A 23,734-nucleotide genomic window follows, 5' to 3' on the forward strand; every position below is an offset into this window, starting at 1 on the left:
ATCTATTGCGGATGTTTTTTGAGAACAGACAGAAACTTCTGCCATTCAATAAAGGTGTCCCCAGTGGGTAGCAGTCATGAAGTACGCCTGAGCCAGGCCTGAATGCGATTTATAAAAATCTGCTGTTTATGCCCTGTTGTTATTAATAGAAAGGGAGCAATTGCAAATAAATTTTAAAGTAACAGGGGAAAGCTTCATGCCTTATGGCTATCCTGGTTTCAGTTAGGACAGAGTTAATTTTCCTCCTAGTAGCTGGCAGGGTGCTATGTTTTGGATTAGTATGAGAAGAGCGCTGATAACATGCTGATGTTTTAATTGTTGTAGAGCAGTGCTTACACCAAGCCAAGGACTTTTCAGCTTCTCGCTCTGTCCTGCCAGCGAGCAGGCTAGGGATGCAGCAGGAGCTGGGAGGGGACAGACCCAGGACAGCTGACCCAAACTGGCCAAAGGGGTATTCCATACCATCTGGCGTCATGCTGAACAATATATAGGGGTGGCTAGCCGGGGTGGGGGGGCGGCTGCTCGGGGATAGGCTGGGCATTGGTCAACGGGTGGTGAGCAATTGCATTGTGCATCACCTGTTTCGTACACATTATTATTAGTAGTACTATTATCATTATTATTATTGTTATTTTCCTGTCTGAATAAACTGTCTTTTTCTCAACTCACAGGCTTCACTTTCCTGTTTCCCTCCCCCATCCCGGAGAGGGAGGGGGGATGGTGAGCGAATGGCTGTGTGGTGTTTAGCTGCCAGCCGGGTTAAACCACAACAATGGCACAAATAGTTCTTACAGATGAAACTGTGTAACATACTCCAGTAATATAAAAATGATGATTTGTTCTGTGTGAATTGTTAAACCAAGAAGTGTAAATAAAGAATACACATTTTCCTCAAACACGCTGTGATAGACACTTTATTTACAGTATCACATTCTGGAATAGGTCAGAGACCATGCTTTCTGTAAAACATTTCACAAATTCTTACCATATACTTGACATAGATAGTTGATGTGCAATCCATGCAATCTCCTATTACTTACAAGGTCAGATAGATACCAAACATCAACCAATGTTCGTGTGGCTTGAAGAAGAATATAGAAATCAAAATGAAAACATATTAAAGTGACAAAGCTAAGCAGCTGCTTTAAAATATCATGTATAACAATGATCATGGTCAGTATAAAGGCTTTGCAAAAGGAGTGTTGGCTTTCAGGTCTCTCAGCAAAGCTGCTGTCAAGGGCTTTTGCAGTCTCTGTTCAACCTTCATTTTGATAAAATACAGGACACTATCCCAGTTACCCAGACACAGGACAAAGGACTTTAAGTCTCTAGCATGCAGTTGACTGCTGGCAGTAAGTAGCAGGTATTAAAATAGCTACGCTTGGGCAAATACTAGGCACTTATTTTTCAGATTAGTTAAAATAGTATCTGCTTTTTATTATGTGGTTTTCAGATGCAGAACCTCAGATGGTGTAAATTATCAAATCCATTGAAGTTGACTAGAACTATGATAATTTACACCAGATGAAAACCTGAACTATCATTGGAGATACAGCCTCACTGCAGGAATCTTAAATGAGAAATGATGCCCAGTGGATGTAGCAAGAAGTCTGGAAAATTATTTGATCTGATGGTGTCAGTCAACCCATATGTTAAAAGCAAGGTGTGAGAGTCAGGGGAATGGCTGCCAGTTTGTGGATAGGATTTCACTGTAATTTAAAGTGCAGGTTACATGCTCCATTTTGTAGTAGAAACAAGATGATATCTATGCAGTTGAAACAGCCTTCAAGAGTACCTCAACCAGGAATGCCTTCTGCCTGGTGGAGCAATTAGATTGCTGCTACTAACAATCAACTGTTATCACAGTACTTTAACATAAGCCTGGTCTGTCTCCCAGGAAAACCTCATCAGAAGTCTTTAAAAGACTTGGACTGCTTCTGAAGAGAAACTTCCTTCAGTGCAAAGACAGAAAGCCAAACTGGGGAGAGGAGGACAGAGAAGATTTTGCCTCCATTCCCCACAGACACAGATCAAAAGTTGTTTCTTCAAATGCCTGTGAGAAAGGGTGAAACGATGGTCAAGTGTAGTTGAATGTAGACCAGCAAATGCTGTGCTGAGTGCATGCATGAAGACACAAGACTCCTTATAGAAGAATGCAAAAATCAACTGAGGAGTCATCTCACAACAGTTGTACTTTGGAGTCTCCTGTCTCAGTGGGAGTTGCCAGGCAGGTGAGACATCCAAAGATCCAATGTTAAAGACGATTCTTAAAAACATGCAATCCAAAACTGGAGTTCCCAGGGCATGGAAGCCTTGGACCATCCACCCAACAGACTCAGGCCTATGAAATAAGACCTGTATGTGGAAATTGGATGCTTTTCTTAGCTGTAGATTTCCAAAGTAGTTTGCTTTTTAAGTATGATCAAACAGATATCTAATTCAAACATGGATGAGGGAGTGCAACACATAACAAGTACTCCTTGATGAGTGGTGACCAGTGAAACCACACAGAACATGCAAAGCAGTCTGATGAGAACATAAAAGAGAAAAACTACTCCTAAAAGTGAATAAAGAATCTTCTCGGTAGTAAAATATGACTGTTTGGGAGCTTAGTTACTCACTTCATCTGAGTAGAGGCTAAGACCTGGAGCTACTAATACCAAGGTGAGCAATAAGCATAGCTTCCTCCTAGTCAGTGCTACAAAGACGAGGCCACCAGTGCTAGCTACTGCCTTCATGACAGCACTGGCACTCTTCTTTCCATTGACTTCTTTAATCAGTTGATTTATTAGCTTCTGCAAAAGAAGACAGGAAAACACAGGGACCTTTCTGTGATTTATTTTTTTTAAACACATCCCTTCCTCATCAGTATCAAAGTATTTAAAGAGTTTGGGGGACTTGCGTAAGATACTATGGCCAACTTTGCACCAGAAGTCTGCCAAGAAGGGCTGCTATCAGGTATAAGGTTTCAGTTTGGAGGCAGATTAATAGAACATTCAGAAGATCATAAAGAAAAATGTGTGGCAGCAGAGATACAAACATCCAATTCTTGTTAGGGATTACTTGGAATGCTGATCTCATCCAAACATGCTCCCCAACTTATTTTGAATTTCTTACGTAATTATACTCTGTTTTTAAGTTTTTGTCACTGCACAGAGGTCCCTTTTGTATAAGTTCAAATTCGGGTCAAGTTCAGAGAGGCTTCACAGCCATTAGAGACAGGACATTGTCTTTCTGCCAATGTGGTTTTGCCCCAAGCTGCAAGAAGGCTCAAGTAACCATTGTAAGGGATCTCTGCATTTCTTATTACTTGCAAAAAAGAAATTTTCAGCCAGGCAAATACATCATTTTGGTCTCCTATGAGCAAAGAGGGAATTGGTTTGCTGTAAATAATGATAAGCTAGTGTTACTTATTATTTTGCATTTTTTCCTTTAACGCTAGATACCACTTTACAAGAGCCCAAAAACAAGTTCTGGACAAGCCAAAAGATCAGGTGTTCATATGGACATATTCTTGGTGCATTTAAAATCATGCAGAAATGCAAAAGTTAATGCTAGCACTTTTAATCCAAACAGTATTCCACCTTCCGTCTGGAATCTTATAGAAGTACAGCTACCAGATGAACTCTTAATTCCTAAGATTGTTGCTTAGAAATTTCAATAATTAGAAAAGGGAGTATTAAAATTCCACATGTGACTGGTTGTTCTCTGTGGACACCTTATCTTTAGGACAGGCTTTTATGCAATCCGCATCCCTTGCCGGACCATTTAGACAGGTAGTGCTACAGCTGTGAGCATCCATAGGCAAAAATATGAAGCATGTGGTAAGCCCATAGCAGAGCTGAAGTAAGAACCAAAACCAGCTTGGTCCCCACAGGGGATTACGCTAGAACATCTACTGTGACCATCTGGGGCTGATCAGTTTTGTGACAGAAGTTCCTGAACCATCTAGTTCATCTAGAACATGTCTTTTAAGAAAAACAACTAGTCAGGTAGAAATGAGTAGAGATGGAAAGGCCAGTATAATTCTCACAAAACTTTTCCAATGGTTAGATACCCATTGTTTAGGGAGAAATTTACCACACGATTCTAGTCAGGTTTTGTTCGGCTTCAGCACCAGCAACTGGATAGTGTTATGTCTTTGTCAGCTAGATTGAAAAACCAGCTCTTAAGTTTCTATTTCACTGCAGATACTTTTGGACATTAGTCAATACACTTTTTGGTTTAACAAACCAAAGAGAAAAACTTCCTTGTATCACTCATCCTGTACCATATGAATCAATGATTTTTTTACTTCATAGAATAGCTTGGGTTGGAAGGGACCTTAAGGATCACCTGGTTCCAACCAGGATGGTTGGATGCTGCTAGATGCAGCACTCCCAGTGGGGCCTCACAAGGGCAAAGCAGCGGGGCACAATCACCTCCCTCCACCTGCTGCCCACCCCTCTGTTGGTGCAGCCCAGGATGCAGTTGGCTTTCTGGGCTGCAGGCACGCACTGCTGGCTCGTGTCAAGGTTTTTGTCCACCAGAACCCCCAGGTCCTTCTCCGCAGGGCTGATCTGAATGGGTTCTCCCAGTCTGTGCTCACATCTGGGATTGCCCTAACCTAGGTGCAGCACCTTGCACTTGGACTTGTTGAACCTCATGAGGTTCACGTGGGCCTAGTTCTCCAGCCTGTCCAGGTCCCTCTGGATGGCATCCCTTCCTTCTGGTGTATTGACTGCAGCACTCAGCTTGGCATCATCTGCAAACTTGCTGAGGGTGCACTTGATCCCACTGTCTATGTCATTGATAAAGACATTAAACAGTACTTGTTCCTAGACAGACCACAGAGGGATACTACTCGCCACCGGCCTCCACCTGGACATAGAGCCATTGACCACCACTCTCTGGGTGTGGCCATCCAGCCAATTCCTTATCCACTGAACAGCCCACCCTTCAAATCATCTCTCTGCAATTTGGAGATAAGGATGTTGTGTTGTTTTCTTGCTCTTCTCTCAAAGATTTCTGTTTACCAACAGTCTTCTTGAATCCTAAACTGGACAAAGCCAATTCCAACAAAAATTGCTTCAGTGACAAACACAGAACTACTATTGTCATTGTAGTCTCTAGAGATTTCTCTCTTTGTAGCCAAGAATTACATGAGTCTTTCTGACCAAAGCACCATGTTCAGGAGTTCATTCATTGTTCTCTTTCTTGATAAATCCCTCTGCACCTCTTCGCTTCTCCTCTAAATCTCCAAATAAAAACTCATTAACAGAAGAAAAAATCCAACCTGCACTTTCAGTTCTTATTAGGTCCAGCAACACACAATTTTCTGAAGTTGAAAAAGGCAACAGCAGCATTAACTTTGCTATAATGTGACTGATGATTAGATCACAGGAATTATCTGCAGATACGGTTTTACTCCCTTATTTTTTACAGCTGTACCAATACAGTTGTTCAGAAATGATCTAGGGCAATCTTATAAGGCTCTAACACTAGAAGACCTGGAAGAGACAGAAAAAAATGAGTGCACAGAAAGAAAAGCACATATGTAACTTTTTTTTCCATGAGAACCATTAGCATTAGCAGCATTAAGGCTGTTTTGCATAAGTTGGGTCAGTTAGAGAGCTAAAAGATCCTCTGGCATGGGGTTTGTCTGCACAGGGGAAAAACATGGTCTGTAAACTTGCTGATGATTATATAAAAGTGTAGTTTGATTGACAGCAAATGCACACATGTGAAATGGCTCTGCAAGGCACAGAAAGAGTACCAGAAGTAGTGAAGCAGCTATGGTACAAGACAAATATTTAAAAAGACTGGCTCAAAGTTCAGAAATAGAGTAAATCTATAGCACGGGAATGTTACAGAATTACTGTGAGATGACATAATGAATTAGTTTAAGCAGGTTTTAAAGATGATAACAGCCATAATACTCAGAGAATCCCAGAAAAACAAATTGGAAGGTCCCCTAAAACAAAAGGCTGTGTCTTCTATGAAATTTTATTTTGAAAACAACTTGCTCAACTGACCTTCAATGGTCCTGAATTTGGGTGTCTTCTCTGTTCTTTCTTGAGCTCTGGTATTTGGTGGGTAGACTAAATGGACAGGTGAAAATGACAGCCTGCTTTCACTGTTCACAGATGTATTACTTATTAGCTACCCACAAAACAATTGTCTGCTTGCATTCAACTTATTAAACAAAGTCACCTAGACTGCATCATTGACTTATCTTTGTGGCATATTACATCCCCATCTTTTGAGCTATGGTTATTAATTTTGTACAAACTTTGATGTCATTTAAAGCAAACTTTAAGTTGTACATAGCAAAAATCAATTCCTAAAATAATCTTAATGTGCTCAGTCAGAATTCCCCATTTGCTATTTTGTTTTCAACCGTCAGTTAACCAATGTTCTGTTAAGTAACAGGTCATATTAGCACGACATATAGAAAGTGTCATGAAGTAGTAAGACAAAAAGTCAGGAAGAAGTCTAAGAACTACACAAACACTATTGTGATGTAAACATTGTATGTTTTATCAAGTGTGTTGTCTAACAAAGCTGTGGTCAGATCTATTTTTCATATACCCATAGTTCCCAACATTAGTTCTGCCGATTTCCTTTAATAGCTTCTTGATTGGACTGATATAAGTTACACATTTTTGGCTGACATAGGTGCTAGACTGATGACCAGTAATCATCTGGATTTTGCCCTTTTTGCTGACAGTACTCTCAACTTTGTCAAGTCCTCTGGATTGTCTTTACCAGTTTCAAATTTATTGAGAACTAACAGTAGCAATCCAGATAGCTGCTCAATCAGTTAGAATGTAAACGCTGATTTAAGTTATCTGAACATGTGACATTTTAAGCCTAGCTCCGGTGGCTAACATCTTCCTGAGTTACTGCTGGAATAGGATGTGTTTTCTTACCTTCTGAAGTGATAAAGTTTGGGTTTTTCCCATATGTTCCAAACACAGAAAAAATATCTAATTAGTCGTTTATATATTACTAGCAGTATTTCCATAATTTCTATAGATCCATATTATTCTTAGGACTAACATAACCCACCCTAAATGCATCATTTTCAGTCATGAGGGCAGCAAGGGACATGAAGGATGCTGTGTTCTTTGCAGACGTAATTGCCTTTTACAGCACTGACTCACAGGAAGTAGTAACTCTACATAAAATATTCCATCAGACTGGCTGATGTGTTATCCCAAGATGGTGTGCTGAGGCAATAAAGAGCAGTCACTGTTCAGAGCATCTGTTGAAAGGGCAGAGTCAGCTTAAAATCCAGCCAACTTTCAAAAGTCAGTTAAAAGCAGTTCTGTATTTTCCTACACATCTCCTAAATGACTTGTGAAGCTTATTTACAGAAACATGTCTTTCCTGCTATGTGACAGATGCACACAGAAGAGGGAACTGACTTAAACAAAAATGGTGAAGTTAGCCACAGATAAAAGTGCAGGCAAAAGTAATCAAGGAAATATTTTTGTTCAGGGTTACTTGCAACAGGTTGTAGTACTGTCATCCAGAAATGCGTAGTTACATTTGACTCTGCTCCTTTCAGAAGGAAGTGACCTATAGAGAGACATGAAGAAGTGATGTATTATTGAGTCCATCCACACTCTGTCAGACCACGATTCTCCATATAAAAGACTTCTGCAAAAAATTCACACAACATGCAGCAGCAAGAAAAATTAGTTACTAGACTATCAACAGTTTATACCGGCGACAGCAGAGGACTGACTATGATCTAGAAGGTTCATTTTACATTCCCCTCCTTATTTCCATTCACCCCAGGCTCTTTTTTTTTTTTTTCCTTTATATGTAGAAATAGTATTTATTTTATTTTGTAAGTAGAACTTTCATCTTGTCTAGGAATTGTCATTCTGTATTTTTCCCCAAGTGAACTGATTTCAACTATCTTTGCACTAAAGTTGAGCATAAAACTCTAGCTGTATTTGTATTTTTCAGTACACTTAAGAATCACCACTGACTATTAATATTTACACCATTATGTTTTCACTCGTCAAGGTAAGATCTATACAAATGATACCACAAATATTCTTGCTGAGAGCACTTAAGCCAAACTAGCAAATTTTGCATAACGTTCTCTCTGCAAATGGTGCAGCGTATTATCATCCAGACTGTAGTCTGAAACATGCTTTTTCAGTTCACAAGCTACTTTCAAACAGTTGTCTTCGGAATGCTAATTTCACTCTTGTGTTGGCAGATCCATACAGAGCGTGTCATGAATGTTGCCATGGTTATACTCCCCATTTAGTAAACAGGACGAAATAAACCCACATTCAATGGCAATAATGCAACTTAGACCAATCCCCAGTTACTCTTAAAGTGGTTCCTCTTCATTTACACTTCTTAAAAACCTGAGTCAACACAGGTTGCATACTCATTTCCAAGTTGCTAGTATTAGGGGACACCATCCCTTTCAATAAGTGCTCAAACTGAACAAACAATTTTTCACTTCATGGACCATCCCTGCAGACAAGGCAAGAGACTGAGGAAAGGGAAAAAGTTGCCTTCTTCCCCCTAGCAGATGTGGTGACTGCAACTCATGAGTACCAGATGCAGGTTGTCACCACAGCATCAATTATCGGGAAGGAAACTGCAACTTTTGTAAGGCCCAGAGCTATTTTAGGAGGATTTTTCTGATGCTAGAATCAGTCCAGGGTGGATCCAATTTCCCTGGCAGCAAATGCCATTTAGAGGGTGGAGTTGGCAATAGACTGGGTTTATACACCAGATCATCCTTCAGCTCTTACTCACATTAGTTCTGCCCTTCTCTTCCTCAGTTCTTCCAGTCATAACTCACAGCCTAGTGACTTCTTATTTTCTTTTTAAAGATCTCTAGCTTTCCTAGAGAATTTCAAAAGCAGCCATTCAACTGCAGCCAGTAAATACTTGTTTAAACAAACAAATGAACAAAAAACCCAAACAAAACAAAGATCAAAGCCTTCGTATTTACAGAGATAAAAGGCTGAGAGCAGGCTACAAACCAAACCAGGACTGGTCATCCAGGTGAGCGCATGGAGAGCTGTGCTGCCTGTGCTGTGCCCTGGGCAAAGCAAACACTGGACAGCATCCGTCAGGTTTTGCTACTGCTTGGAACCATGGAGACGTGGAAGAAGTTGATTTTTGTGCTGGCTGTGACAACGCCCTGACAAGCACATATTAAAATTACTGACTGGGAAGCAGTTCTGACATAGGGTACTGGAGAGTTTCTTCCTTCTTCTCAGTTTGGGGAGCAGTTACGTAGCATCAGACCTTTACTGCAACTGGATAAATTCAGAGGCTCCGTAGAGACCTGTCCCTGTCCAGAGGCTCCGTTTTTTTGGAACCACAAAAAAAAAAACGTATTTTTACATGAACAGACCGCAGCAGATTACTATCCCTCCTGCTCATGGATCGCAACATTTGCAGGGTGACTGATGGTGACAACTGTCTAAGGTCAGCCTGACACAGCGTCTCCTCCAGCCTCTGAACCACACCACGCGCGGAGCTGTATCTGCTCCCTCTGAAGGGCTCCGAGCACAGCCCAGCAGAGGACAGTGTCTAGCAAGAAGACAGCTGTCCCGTGAGTTCTGCCTAATTTACAGAAGCAAAGCAGCATGGAGACACATTAAGCATCAAGGGGTCCTTTCCTGTTCAGTAGTTAAAACTGCCGAATTCTTGCCACTCCTGGCACACCCCGCTGGAAGCAAAGCTCTAGCTTTCTGGAAATATATGAGTGCACTGCGCCGCTGTTATTCCGAGTGGAGAAGTGAAGCGGAGGCATATCTCTCAGCTCATCTTAATCCCTGGAGCACAGAAAAGGAAAAGGAAGAATGCTCTCCCTTTCTATTCAAAGCAACTTCAAAAGTTAGATGCTATTAGTGACAGACTGGTAGGAAAAAAAAAAAAGAATTAAATCCCTGTCCAAGACACAGATTCCAATGAAACCTTTGAAGCTACTGAAGTAAAAGGAAGTACTTGGTTCCCTGACAAAATTTTACTGCAGAGCTCTAACCGTATCTTATCTCTATCTTCTGAATTTGATTACAAGGCTTAGCCTGAGATATTAGCTCTGGTACAATTTCAAGATTACAGGGCAGGAAGACTAAGAATAAGGAAGACAACTGGATGGAACATTTATAGGCTGTTTGTCAGGAAAGAACTACGATGTACCACGTCCTGTCAGTACCAAAGTATGGTCACGGGTCGGTATGAGGGAGGAAGAAGGCATAGAAACAGGAAAATATACAAAGAAAACACATACAGTTGGTATAAAGCAAAGGTGAAATCATATCAAGATCATCCCAAATCCACATCAGTAAACTGTGTTTAACTCAGAAAACCGATGGCTCCAAATGGATTCCACAGCTCGGTTACCTGGTTTTGCAGGAATAACATGATAAAACAGGCATACATCAGTCTAATTAGCACTTGAGCTACAAAATTTCTAATTGTTTTTAAAGCCCCGGGACAAATGCCGAAGTTCAACTTTGTTTATCAAAACCTGCTGAAGTACCATCACTTTTAGATGGCACTTTGCTTAAGGATGCTGCTATAAATACTGCTATACACATACGAGTCGACTATGAAACCTGAAAACAAACTAAAAACCAACTCCACGGAATGTTCTACCCTCACATTGGGTCTTTACTAATTACTCTTCAGTGCACAGTTCCCTTTAACTTAACGAACCTTAACCAGATGGTACAGCACCACTTCAGCGCCATATGGAAAATCTCGGTCTCTGATTTCATAGGGTGTCTAAGTTATACAGAAGCCCTTGTGTTTAGACTGATCCCTTGAAAGCTTGTCTCCGATACAAACCAAGAAGAGTCCTAACTGGATCCTAACTGGAAGTTTCAGTCCTAGCAGAGGTAGAGACACATTTGTAATATTTTTTGAACGTTAGTGGATTAAGATCTTAACAACCAGTAATCAAAGCTTAAATGGACCGTTAAGAAAAAAGTCCAGTTTGGTTTCCCCAGTTTGCTAAAGGCAATCACTGGTGACAAAGTTAGAGGAAGCAGACACTGTAGCCAAGCTTTTTAAAAGAATGCCAGTTGTTTAAACAGGAACCATTTAAGTGTTGCTTAGCTATCTCTGACTGTCCCTGCCTCCATGCTTTCTGCAAGTCCTCAGTTATAATTTATAAAGGCACAGTAGCTCACAAAAGACTGGCAAATATCAGAAACAACGTCTGGCCAGGTAGCCAGCAATCGCCTCTCTGTGCACCGCTGTCTTGGCTGTGCTGGGGGAGGCACAGAGGGGCACGAGGGACACGCACCACAGGCAGGAGTTTCAGCTCCTGCAGGAAGCATGCGTTTTCAGTTTTTGGCATATGTAAGCTGTTTACTTGCGGGTACAGTTCTCTCACCATCACAAATGAATCTGGACTCAGAATCCTTGAGATGGGAAGCAGAGATTTTTTTTTTTTTTGCTTTAGAGCCATTCTACCAGAACTTAGCATCTTGGAAAATGCTCTTAAGAGAATTTTTAGTGTATGTGGTTTCCCTTTGCCATGGGTGAGCATCTGGGAAAGCAAAGCCTTTCATTTCTGACACTGGTGGATTGAGAAACTCACACAGAGTTTCTATCCAAGAATTAGTATGTTGCCTGCCACGGCAAAGCAGCTGTTTGGTCTAATGCACAGGAGTCTCAAATAAAGTGCAGTTTAAAGGGAGGAAACTGTAGAAGGCAAAAAGGAGGTCTGTTAGTGTCGGATGTGTATCCACAAGAAGGCACTGCCATGATGTCTCCACCTAGACCATCAGCAGCACAGCTTTGCAAACAACCCCTCACTGTTGGTGCATCGTAAGGGCAGAGGTGCTCTGACCCGTGCCAGTAGCTCTGTCAGTGGCATTTTGCAACTCATTAACTTCTGAACTGGCCGATCACATTTGTGGTGGAGGATGTCTGACCAGGAGAGGTTAAAGTTTCTAGAGCTTTGAGGAATCATTTTTTAAACTATTATGAATTTTTAATCATTACGCAGATACCTTACCCTGATTAAGTCTATGTACTTGCTGCAAAGAGAAAAAATACCCAGGAGACAATTATTTTAAAAACTGAAAAAAGTTTTTATCAAATTGACTTGCTTTTATTTTGATATTAGAAAAACATAATCCTTTAAAAATAAAGTTTACAAAAGCTTATGAGAGGAATAGCACCGTTTTCAGTTTGAGTGTTCACGAGTTCTGAAACTCAGATCTATAAAAGTTCACAACAAACCCAGAGCGATGTTAAATCTATTTTCCTCTCGGAGACAGGATCTTCTGCTTTTGACTTTTTGCAAATGGAAATGAGTTAAAACTTCGAAGCTGAGACGGCCTTATTTTGCTGTTCTGAGACTCTGAAATTCTGAACCTTGTAAATTAGTTACATGAGTTTAATTTTAAGAAGTCTCTTGCACATTATCATTTTACTCATAACAGTGATGCTTTTATCCCTAGTAACTCAGTAGTGAGCTAAACTGTCCCAACAGATATTCCAACACAAAGCTCCTTATAAGGAAGAAATAATTCCTTCCCAGGGTCTATTCTCAATAAATGTAAACTGAATGGGCTCATTCCTTGAGGAAATACAGAGCAGCATTAATTCACAGAGCTCTGGGACTCTGGCACACACAATGCCCACCCCTTCAGCCCATCTCAGAATGACTTCATACGTCAAGTATCAAGCCACAAAAAGGCAGAGGACACAGAAATGAATGTCAAGAGGATTTAGTTCAAATTAAGATGTTTATCTCTTTACGTTATTTTAGAATAGCGCTAAAGCATGCTTAGTAGTTTAAGTACATTTTCCTAAATGCTTTTGGACGCTAGCATCTGACTCCAGTTTTAGAATCATCACGGAATTTAATTAGAATAAAAAGCTGGCCTTTGAAAGGGCTCTTTCAGTGCTGCTGGTTTATTTACACTTTAATACAGAGACTCTGAAGTCTTAAAAGAGCTGGCAATATTTATCCTAAAGTATTTGATTTTATTTAAAAGGCTAGTAAAAGGCAAGCTTCCTATATTTTTAACTCCTGAAATTAAAAATAGTTTCTGAACATATCCAATGAAACTATTGAAGAGAACGTTATAAACCAAAAAATTGATTGTGTGCTATTTTCTTCATTGACCAGTCTTCATCAACACTCATCACTACTGTCTTTTTCTCCTGTGTTTGCATTTCCAGAGTTACTGCAGTGTGCAAAGTATAGTGAATATCGCTACATTTACCTACAATGCTGTTTTTCAAGCTTTCCAACGATGTATGTTAAAATACATTTGGAATCCATGAAACCTACAGCTTTTTTATATGAACTGCTTTGTTATCTCAAAGTCCTTCATGAAACAGGTTAAAAAAAAAACCCTTATTTTAGCACTGTAAATTCAGCTGTTTCAGTACACCTATCAGTCTTTCTTGTGCTTGATTATTTTAATGCCGTCACCTCTTGATATGTTTTAATTAACGCTTAGTACTTTTGCTTGTGTCTTTCTGTAAAGCTCTAGCTCTAAGAACCATCTAGCATCCTTTCCTGAGTTTCTTCCTTTTTCTCCCTGATCCCCTATCCTCCTCATGTTTAGAAATATTTTATGCAGCACGTGAATCTAAACTCTTGTTCAGCTTAAATGCAGGAATGCCAAGTCTTTCTCTGAACGGTTGTTCTTGTTCTCATCTTTCCAGATAAATTTTAACCACCAGGGAGGGTGACTTTTGTTGGCCAGCATTAGGTTGTCTGCAATCCATTTTCCACATACAGACCATTGTTTGCTTCATACAAAGACAACTGTGCAGCTGTATGCGATCTTTCTTTCAAATTATGGCAACTGGTAGAATGTTCTGTCCTTGTGTGCGTTACTGCGAGGAACGAGAATGACTGCAAGCAGCCGAATGCTTTGAAACATTAAGAACAAATTTCACTGAGTGGTCGCCAAGGGTACTTCTCCGAGTAGCTCACAGAGCAGACTTTGATTAAGTGCAGGAGGTTAATCGTGTTAAGGCTGCTGTTCTGCAGCTTTCCCTCTGTGCATCTCTGGAATGCAGACCTTCCAAAACTGTGAGGCAAAAAAAGATGAAATGAATGCTCAGCTCAGCAAGGTCCTTCCAAAAGAAGAACATCCACTGAAAGAGAAACTAACTACAAATTTATATACAGTTAAGCTTTAGCATATTTTAATTTCTTTCCTGGAATTAACACACCCTTCTGGTTGCTTTCAGAAAGTTGAGGAGCTCAAGCGGCAATACTGGCAGGACAAAGCAACTTCAGAGCATAATTTGTGAGCTGTTACGTTGCTACATCAACGCAGAAGGAGCCCAAGGAGAAGCGTAGTTGTTGCTTACGGCATAATTTCAAAAGCAAAGACGCCATTACCTCTTCGTGTACTTCCTAGCCCAGGAAAGAAAAAAGCTTCAATAGCACCCCGTGTAGCTATTAATATTCATAGACTTAACGGGAAGTAGCTATTCCTGCTGAGTGGTAGATGGATGGAGAAAGTGGATCTGTGGGCTTTTCTCTTGGATTTTGTAAGTGAATTTGATAATGGAAAAGACCTAAGAATGACTAAGTTGAGATAACAGACACACGGGCTACTTTTGCCTGTTAGGGAATTTCTATTTTTCATTGGTGTACTTCTCACTCTTCTTGTTCCTCAATTTTTACTGTAAAGCTTCTTTGCTATGACAGGAAGAATTCCTCCAATAGCACCAATGTGTTATTTTTATTGCAGCAGGTGGCGAAGACCTGTTAAGGAACAGCCATCACCCAATTTAGAAGAGCATTTCTACTGACTCGCTAGACGCTCGCTTAAAACAGAAATAGTGCTAGAGCAATGTAGAAGAAAAACTGCTTCAAGATGTGAAAAATTATTAGCAATGACTAAGCGATGGGGACAAAATTAAATATGTTTTTCCTCTGCTGCCATATGTAATCACAAAGTTGTTAAGTTTTTACCACGATAGGTATTTCTTTTCCCTGATCTCAGAAACACCGGAACCAACGCCATGTCAGCAGTAAGAGAAAGTTTAATGCGCTTGTCTCTTGCCAGGAGCACTCAGGTTCCGAAATACCCCCAAAATTTAGCGGGAGCTCGGTATATAAGTCCCGCAGCCCGCCTGTAAAACGTATGCCTGCCATGACGATCAGCCAGCTAGCAGCCTGGCAAAGCGTCCGCGAACTTGCGGGCGCCGCCGCAGGGGCAGCCGTTTCGCCCGGCCTGCGCTGGGGAGCACCAGCACCACCGGCTCACTCCCACCTCCCGTACAAAGAAACGAACAAACAAATAAATAAACAAAAACGGGGGGGGTGGGGGTTCGGTACCTAGAGACCACGGAAATCTCTACCGGTGGAATAATTCGATGCTACCCCCCGGGCCAGCGATGCGGCCGCTGGCGCTCCCCGCTGCTCCCAAGGCACAGCGCCGTTACCGCACGGCTCCCGGCGCCCGCTGAGGCACCGGGCGGCCGCTCCGGCTCGGAACGCACCACAAGGCCCCACCTAACGGCCGGGCACCCCGCGGGGGTCGGGGCCGGGCTGAGCCCCCCCCGGCGGTGCCGGCGGCGCGGCGGAGGGCACTCACCTGCCGGCCGCCCGGCCGCCATCTTACAGCCGGGGCCCGGCCCCGCCGCGGCTACCGTAATGTCGCGAGTTGCGTGGGACGCGCGCCCCCGGCGGGGCGCGCCCGGCCCTTACCGTATTCCTCCTACTGTGAGCGCCCCTCCCCCGCAGAGGTGACCGGGTTGAGGCGGCCCCGCCCCCGCGTTCCGCTCCCTGCACGGCGTCAGCGGGGAGGGAGGGAAGGAGGGAGGGAGGGGGGGGGGGGGGGGAGCGGCGGCGGGGCGGGGCCTCGCCCCCTTTTTCCCACACCGCGCGCGTGACGTCAGCGGGGGCCGTGTGTGTGTGTGTGTGTGTGTGTGTATGTGCGGGCGGGCGTGCGCTCGCCTCCCCCCTCCCTCCCGTGGGCGAGGCGCTGGCCACGCCCCCGCCGCCATATAAGGGCAAAGGGGGGCGTGTCCTCCGGCGGCGGCGGCGGCCGTCCGCCCGGTGCCGGTTATAGGCTACCGCCACTTCCGCCGCCCGCTTAGAAGCGGCGCGATCATGGCGGAGCGCGGACAGCTCCCTCCCCCCGCCAAGCGCCTGTGCTGCAGACCCGGCTACGGGCCGGGCTGCCGGCCGGGGCAGCGGGCGGGCGGCGGCGGGGGGCCCGGCGGCGGGGCGCTGTGCGCCGGGCCTTCCTCCGCAGCCGCCGCCGCCGCGCTGGGGCTGCTGCCGCTGGGCAAGACGCAGAGCCCCGAGTCGCTGCTGGACATCGCGGCCCGCAAGGTGGCGGAGAAGTGGCCGTTCCAGCGGGTGGAAGAGCGCTTCGAGCGCATCCCGGAGCCGGTGCAGCGCAGGATCGTCTACTGGTCGTTCCCCCGCAGCGAGAGGGAGATCTGCATGTACTCCTCCTTCAACACCGGCGCCGAGGACCCCGCCGCCGCCGCCGTCTCCGCCGTCTCCGTCTCCGCAGCCTCCGCCACGGCCGCCGGGGGGGCCGGCACCGCGCCCGGCGGGGCCGCGGAGGCCGCCGCCGACGAGAGCCGCCTGCCCTTCCGCAGGGGCATCGCGCTGCTCGACGGCGGCTGCGTGGACAACGTCCTGCAAGTCGGTGAGTCACCGTGTGTCCGTGTGTCCCCGTGTGCGTGTCCGTGTGTCCCCGCCGCCTTCCTCCTCCTCCTCCTCCTCCTCCCCCCCCCCCCCCATCCCGGTGCTGTCCCTTTAACTGCCGGTAATCCCGCCGGGCTCTGCCCCCCCTCGCAGCGCCCACCCCCGGTAATCCGGGTCACCGCCGTGCCGTGCCCCCCTATCCCCCCCAGGGGGCTGCAATGGGGAGGGGGTGCCCCCCCTCCTTGCACACTCACTCGCACACGCTCACATAACACACACACACACACACACACACACACACGGAGCCGCCGCCGGTGGAAATGAATCAGCAGAAGGCGGCACACGGGGGCGGGTTTGGGGGAAGGGGGGGGGGTGGGGGGGGTCGGGGAGGAGAAGGTTTGGGGTGGGGGCTTAAGGGGGGGAGGACTGCGGCGTGCTCCGAAATAAAGAGAAGCGAAAACGGGTGCGAGACCCCCCGGTCTGCGGTGCGGGGGAGGAAGAGGAGGAGGAGGGTGTGTGGGGGGAGCCGCGAACAAAGGCATTTCTAGGGCAGCGGCGAGCAGGAGGAACGGGGGGGGGGACGAAATCCGCAGCGTGTGTTATTTTTGTTTTATTTATTTTATTTTTTGGGGGTGGGGAGGGGGTGGGGGCCGAGGAGGTTCGTGACAACAGCGGTGACAACGCTGGGGGGAGGGTGGGGGGCTGCGCTTCCTCCTGCTGGAACAATGCTCCCTCCTCTTCCTCCTCCTGCTGCCTGCCTTTAAAGGGGCACGGAGGTGGGTGCACTATTCCTGCGGGGGGGGGGGGACGTCTCTCCTCGCCCCCCACCCCCCCGAATGGGCCTCTCCTCGTCCCCCCACCCCCCCCAAAACACGCGTGGGAGACCCAACTTCCACGGGGGTTGCGCTTTGTGGCTGGTGGTGCCCCGCGGAGGAGGCGGCGACCGGGCACTTTGTTCCCATTTTCATGTTTATTTGCGTCTCTTCCTTCCCCCCCCAACCACACACACACACACGCACACCCCGCCCCCGAGGGGAAGCCAGACAAAAGAGCCTGGTGAATTACTGTGTGTATTTTCTTTTTATAATTTTTATTATTATTATTATTATTATCATTTTTTTATATGGTTTCACCCACGACACGTCCTCAGAGCCTTTTGTTCGTGCCGGGCTCTGTCCCCTCGCAGCCTGCCGGCTGCTCTGCATGGCCATTTATTTCCCGAAGGGAAGCTCTCCATTCCCGTTCCTAGGCTCGCTGCCCTTCCCTCCAGCCTAGAGGGAGTTCGGCTCCAAGACAATCGCTTTTTTTTTCCTCCTCTCTCCAAATCTAATTAACTTTCTTATAAGTTTCATCTTTTGGCTTTCTCTCCCTTTCCAAAGGTCTGAGGCACATCTGTGGTTCCTCAGGACTGGCAAAACCAGAAGTAGGGCTTTTTTAGTTTGGTTGGCAGCGCTGAGTTTTTTTTTTCTTCCCCATTTGCTTGCACTTGATTCTGTTTGCAAGCGATGAGGAATGACAGGAGTGCACATAGGGAGGGTTTCTTGGCTGATTACATTTAAGCCAGGAATTCACTGTGAAAATAAAGCCAAGGGGCGATAAATAAAAGATGCAATCTTCCCTAGGAGACAGACACCCAGCGTGGGCTTTGCCTCGCTCGCTTTCAGCGGTGGAATAGGCCTCAGTCAGTAGTTGTGAAAGGAAAAAGTAACTTTTTGTATGGCTCCTAAAGGGGAGGGGCATTGAGTAATGTTGGCAAGGGTCAACATGAAGAAAGAAAATATGCATAAATACAACTGAAGTGTTGACTGCTGCTTCTGGAGCCCTTACACGCATTCCACACAAATGCTGAAAATACATATATTTTCTCTCCTTTCCCAACCAAAGCCTCCTTTGGAAAGCCGTGGAAAAAAACAGTGGTGGAAGCCATCGACAGCGAACACGCCGGCTCTTCCCATGGCTTGGGTGGCCGGGCTGCTGGAGGGCACCGCTGGCACGGGTCTCCTCCAGAGCAGGGAGGTGCGACTGAAAGCAAACTCAACCGGGGCGAGTTAGGTTGGGTGGGGAGTGGGATCGGCTCAGTGTAATGCAGCTGAATGTGTGGCATTGAGGGAGATTTAGTGCTGAGTTTGTGCAAGCGCATGTTTAGCAGCCATATAAATGTGAACTTATGTTCTTTGCAGTGTGAGTAATGGAAACTCTGTAAATGTTTACTGTAGTACTATGGAAAAGTGCAGCTATTGGACAAAGTACATTTTATTACATATCAGTTGTAACAGACTCGCTTGTAGCACTGACTATTACTATATGCAGGGGATGAAGATTTGATTTGCGAGGGGGATGCATAAATTTCACTTTGGTGGTAGTTGAATGGATCCATTTGCTTCTGAATTTTACATCTTAGTCTAGCCCCGCATAAACATTCAGACAATCTTTTCACAGCAACTTGTTTCAAGCAATAGAATTTCAAAATCCTGGTGTCTACATGCTGCTGGAAGTCTTCACGTGCGTCTGCTTCGTGGCCCCAATTCGTCTCACACGTGTAGTGCGGAGAATAAAAGGGAGTTGACGCGTTGGTGATATGCACAACCCGTGTTCTTATTAATCAGGTGGTAAGGCTGTCCACTAGCCATTTAAAGTCGAATGGTCTTGTCCTAGCATCATAATTAGCATTACTTCATTTTGAAGGATTTTTCTCCAGAGAAGTTGGCTTCAATGCATGTAACTTACTGGTTTTTGTAGCTTTTTTGATATCTTTCAACTGGATGTAAAGATTTTTTTTAGATTGTTTATAAAAATAGAAGGTATGTTCTTAGAACAAACCATTTAAACAGTATAAAATGGAGCTTTTCTACTATATGTGTTTTCATGTATTTCAAGCAGAGTATTTTTAGTAAAAGTTGCAGTCTAAACATGAAAGCGCTGGGTAAATACAACAATCTGGGAGAAAAATTAGAAATCGGCTGTGCTTCATTTGGCCAAATTCATGAAGATGCCAGGAGCGAGCAGACAGTTTTAGCTGGTGGAGTGTATATTTGGTTTCTGAGGTTAGTCCCAAATTAGTATCTAGCACTGTGCCACCGTCACGGCGGTGCTGTCAGGGTTAGCGAGAGGTGCGATCCCTCAGTAGTGCAGCTGGCGTGGTGAGAGCCCTATGCCCTGCTCGGGGAGAAGGGGAGAAGCCCCCTTCCCCCTGCTCGAGGACTTTCTGCTCCGAGCTGCACTTGCTGTAGTGGCTCAAAGCTCGTCTCTGCCGCTGAGCTGCATCCGCGTTAGAAGGACCTGATGTGTTTTTTTGGTATGCTGTGTAAGTACTCCTGGAACATCCTCGTCTGCCTCTAATTTGAGGTTGGCTTGCCTGTGCTGCACGGACCTTGCTTGCTCATACGGGTCTCCCTTTAAGGTGTTAGAGTCCTCTCCGCAGTAGCGTAAGGCTTTGTAATCACCGTAGTCATGCCTCTTAGGTATGAATGGCAAGAGGGTGAGTTGGAGGGAAGAAACTCTAAGGGAAGGGAAACAAAGTAAAGAATTAATTGACTGGTGCTTACCGCAGCTCTGAAATTAATGTTAACGTTGGGAGGCGGAAAGCTACCTTGTCTGGGGGAGAAGGGTTCAGCTGAAGTGTCATCAGCGTGGAGCTGCGGGTTTGCTTGTCTGAAGCCCCTCGGTGAGATTTCATCAGAGGGGTGCAACCGAAATGCTTTATTTAAGAAAAATAAAGTAGAATTTCTCAAGTGTAAAATAATGCTAGGAACTCCATGAATGTTTCTTTAGTTGATTCCTAAATGAAGTTAAGACTTGGGACTTTTTTCCTAATTTTCTTTTGATGAGAAGTATTTATCTTCTGACTCAGAGGTGCGTTTATCATCTATTATTCCAGCTAATTATCCCCCCTTTTTTGTCCTTTTTTTTTTCTTTTAAACAAGTATGAGCTGCAAGGTGGTGATTGCGTTTGAAACCAGGAGAAGCCATTTTTAACCAGGAAGAGAAGCTTTACAAGACCCTCCTGGTAACTGCTCTCTGCAATTCTGGCTGAATGGGATATACATGTATTGTAATCGGCAACTTTCAGGTCCTTTTAGTGGATGATGATTCCCGTTAATCAGTTTTGTCCTTCATGGCCATCTTTGCCCAAAACAACATGGAACTGTAGAGCACGTAAAACAAGTGTAATTTCTCTTCTCTGAGGGTTTAATTGTTTGAGTGCCAGCAGTATAATGTGAAACACCTTTCTGTTGATTAAAAACCACACCAGGGATGTTACTAGCGAAGCTGGAAATGCACCATGTAGCAGACGTGATGATCTTCGACGATACTTACAATATATATCTATTTGTTGATGAATCTTGTAGGACACGTGGTTTTAGTGAAAAGAAAAAAAATAATTGCAAGTAATATTAAATGATGTGACAAAACTAAGGCTGGCATTTGTGGAGATACAAACATTGTGTTCTGCATTAACTTGTTGGTGTCCTGGTATGTGTGGTGACCTTTTTCCACGGGGAGAAGGTTGTGTTAAACTCCTCCTCAAACAGGCAGAGTTTATCTCCTGGCATGCCAAAGAAACAAGCATGGTTTCTTCAGCAGCCAGCCTGATGTTGGGGTTTGGTTAGGAATGTATGACTAAAACAAGCAATCCAAAATTTGTTAATACAATATTGTGGTAGGGGAGTAAACAAATGATGTCCGACTTTTTTTCTGGACTCTTTTTGAATTGGATCCAAGACCACTAGAGTCTCGCGAAAATATCTTCAGTGATTCCAGTTTCAGTTTGCTTTAAGAAATAACTACGAATATTTCTGAGTTCCGGAACAGAAACAAGTGAACTCATTTTCAAGTATTTCTTCCTGAAAGAGAAACATCTGAATGCATTCCAGTTTCCTTGTTAGATTTGGAATGCAATGTATTAATTAGGGAATGCGCAAGCTATTTTCAGTGTGTATGCATGTGTGCTCTGATGTACTATCCTTGACCTTGAATAATTTCTGTGGAAACCTTTTTTTAAAAAAAAAAAAGGGGGGGGAAAAAGCTTTCTTTCAAGACCAGATTAATAAATGTGGAAAACTTCAACTCATGCCTTCACTCAGTTTTTCTGAAAATGTCTAATCAGGATTTCAAGAGAAAGTGAGTGTTTTACAGTGCTTCCATGTAGTTATAAATAGTAGGATAGATCTGTAATAGGAGCGTGTCACTACTGCTCTAGAAATGAGTTCTTTCTAAGTAGAAAATGAGTGGTGAATCACTTCCCGTTACAATTTTTAAAACAAACAAAATAAGTTTTATATGGGGTTGACCTAACAAAATTTGTCATTATTCGCTTTAGGTCAGTTTTCATGTTTCTCATGTTTCATATTTTCCCCCTAACTTCAAGGCTTTCCTCACTTGCGAGAAAACAGTTTCCATTTTCAAAGCTTGCTTTCAGTTTAAGAACGTGATTCCATCTCTGTATACAATCAGATGTTTTGGTATATAGCAATTCTTGGATTTGAGCCAGCTGTCATGCCAGCAACTGAAGCTTTTTCTCTGTCTCTCTCTGTACTTTGAGATGAACGGTTAATTAAAAGCAGTATTTGTGAGGGTAGGCTGGAGCTATTCAGAAGTCAGCATTGGACAAATTGTTTTTCCTTAAAAATCAGTAGCTAGTTACTGTATTTTGCTGCAGCACTTGCTGTCTCTCTTTTAATCTGCTAAAATTGAGCCCTTACATAAGACTCTGGTAAAGGTATAGCTTGAAAAAAAAATAACTTAATTGGAGGAAGTGTATTATCACATATAGCGGTTTTCATTGGTGAAGGATAAGGTATGTTGGTTGGCACCCTATAAGACGTGTCTGCATGGGTTTGGGTTTTAATGTCACCTGCTGTTCTGGTAATCTAGTTATGTCATGACAAATCCCGAAGTTTTGTAATACTGTAGCAAAACATTAGTGCAAACTGTGGTAATGTAGGAATGCAGCTGACACCCCTTATTTTCTCTTTAGCTGGTTTTCTTTGGGGATTAGGCAGGAGCATTTACTGCTCCTTGAAAAGAAAGGAAGAAAAAGGACCCAACTATTTTAACTGACAATAGCTATACTAATTTATGAATATGCTTGTCTGTGACAGGAACTAATTTGAAATTTTAAAAAGCTTTCATGTGCAGCAAGGGTACAGATTTAATGCGAATTCTGATTGCCTGGAATGCAGTCAGCCTGACAGCATGTGAATACTTGAGCACTGTCCAATAACTACACTTGTTGTGCTGGGAGATCTGTCTCCTTGAACTTCCAGTTTTTCTTCTTGGTTCACTATCTGAAGCTACCTGTGTAAAAAGCTTCTCTCAGCTGGATATGCACGCAGCTCTTGATGTATCCTCGTGGCCTCCCGTGGCCTGGATCGCTGGCGATGTCGGCTGGTGCCATGTGCTGGTGTGCATTCCCCTTATAGCTACGTGCCAATTACCGTGATTTAGTGGTGCCCTTGCGATGCCTTCTGACGGGGCGGCTGTATGCATCCAGCCTTCGTTGCCTTAGCCCCGCTATGAAGGTCTGGAAAACTTGTGATATAAGTCGCTATCTCAAAAATGAGCCTTAATTCTACGAACGTGTAAACAGAATGGAGGAGCATAGCCTTCTGCTTGTACATTAAGGGAAGAGCATTGCTTTGTGGTTAACTCAAACTGATACAAGGCCTGCTGTAGGAGCGTAGTGGCTGTGCAAAAGACCTTTTCCAATTTGATGCAATTTCAGTGTAGGCTGAAGTGTCTCTCAATGTAGCCTTCTTACCTATACTTATTAAACCTTTCTGAAAAGTGGAAAACGAACTGTGAAAGAGGGCCATCCTTAACTGCATTTAAAGTATATTTCAAGGTAATTGTGACCGTGCACCGTCACACCCTTTGAGAAGGCGGCCTTAATCTTTTTTCCTGTAAGCCTTTCCTCTTTGTTGCAATTGAATGTGTTTGACAGTCTTGAAATATTTGGTAACTTTTGCTTTGGAAATGCATGGGCAATGGCTGAGAAGGTCTGACGTTAATTGGAAGGATGCAGCAGAACCTGTCAGTAAGTTTAAGTTCATGCTAGTAGAGCTAGCTGATCAGATAAATCAGAAGCTCATTTACTGAATTAATGTGCTA

General features: G+C 44.1%; 2 protein-coding genes and 1 long non-coding RNA gene across 23 annotated transcripts in view; 2 read left to right on the top strand and 1 right to left on the bottom strand.

Moving 5' to 3' along the window:
- Positions 1 to 899: 899 nt before the first annotated feature.
- On the bottom strand, positions 900 to 15,714 carry LOC121061487. 20 transcript variants are annotated; one of them, XM_040540394.1, is made up of 6 exons: positions 15,671 to 15,714; positions 7,532 to 7,563; positions 7,051 to 7,246; positions 6,015 to 6,080; positions 2,622 to 2,795; positions 900 to 2,355 (listed from the first exon to the last, which is right to left on the bottom strand). In XM_040540394.1, exons 3-6 carry the CDS (start codon positions 7,090 to 7,092, stop codon positions 1,918 to 1,920), a joined length of 720 nt encoding a protein of 239 aa, XP_040396328.1. In that variant the 5' UTR covers positions 7,093 to 7,246; positions 7,532 to 7,563; positions 15,671 to 15,714; the 3' UTR covers positions 900 to 1,917. The 20 variants fall into 20 exon arrangements, 1 of the variants encoding a protein (XP_040396328.1); XR_005815117.1 differs by lacking the exons at positions 7,051 to 7,246; positions 15,671 to 15,714 and adding an exon at positions 15,558 to 15,627 and having other exon boundaries at positions 900 to 5,489; positions 7,532 to 7,644; XR_005815116.1 differs by lacking the exons at positions 7,051 to 7,246; positions 15,671 to 15,714 and adding an exon at positions 15,558 to 15,627 and having other exon boundaries at positions 900 to 5,489; positions 6,015 to 6,115; positions 7,532 to 7,644.
- A 307-nt stretch (positions 15,715 to 16,021) lies between these two features.
- Positions 16,022 to 23,734, top strand: part of ZSWIM6 (zinc finger SWIM-type containing 6) — a 115,194-nt gene continuing 107,481 nt past the window's right edge. Inside the window, exon 1 of one of the 2 annotated variants that reach the window (XM_040540397.1) lies at positions 16,022 to 16,625. In XM_040540397.1, the coding sequence (XP_040396331.1) occupies positions 16,076 to 16,625 (550 nt within the window). In that variant the 5' untranslated portion in view covers positions 16,022 to 16,075. The remainder of the gene's footprint in view (positions 16,626 to 23,734) is intronic. The other variant, XM_040540396.1, reaches the window with a different exon arrangement.
- Positions 17,495 to 21,040, top strand: LOC121061490. Its single transcript, XR_005815120.1, has 3 exons — positions 17,495 to 18,640; positions 19,064 to 19,233; positions 20,548 to 21,040. It is a non-coding gene; the product is annotated as an uncharacterized LOC121061490 (long non-coding RNA).

Source organism: Cygnus olor, chromosome Z (assembly GCF_009769625.2).
Source record: "Cygnus olor isolate bCygOlo1 chromosome Z, bCygOlo1.pri.v2, whole genome shotgun sequence".
NCBI classification, from domain to species: Eukaryota; Metazoa; Chordata; class Aves; order Anseriformes; family Anatidae; genus Cygnus; species Cygnus olor.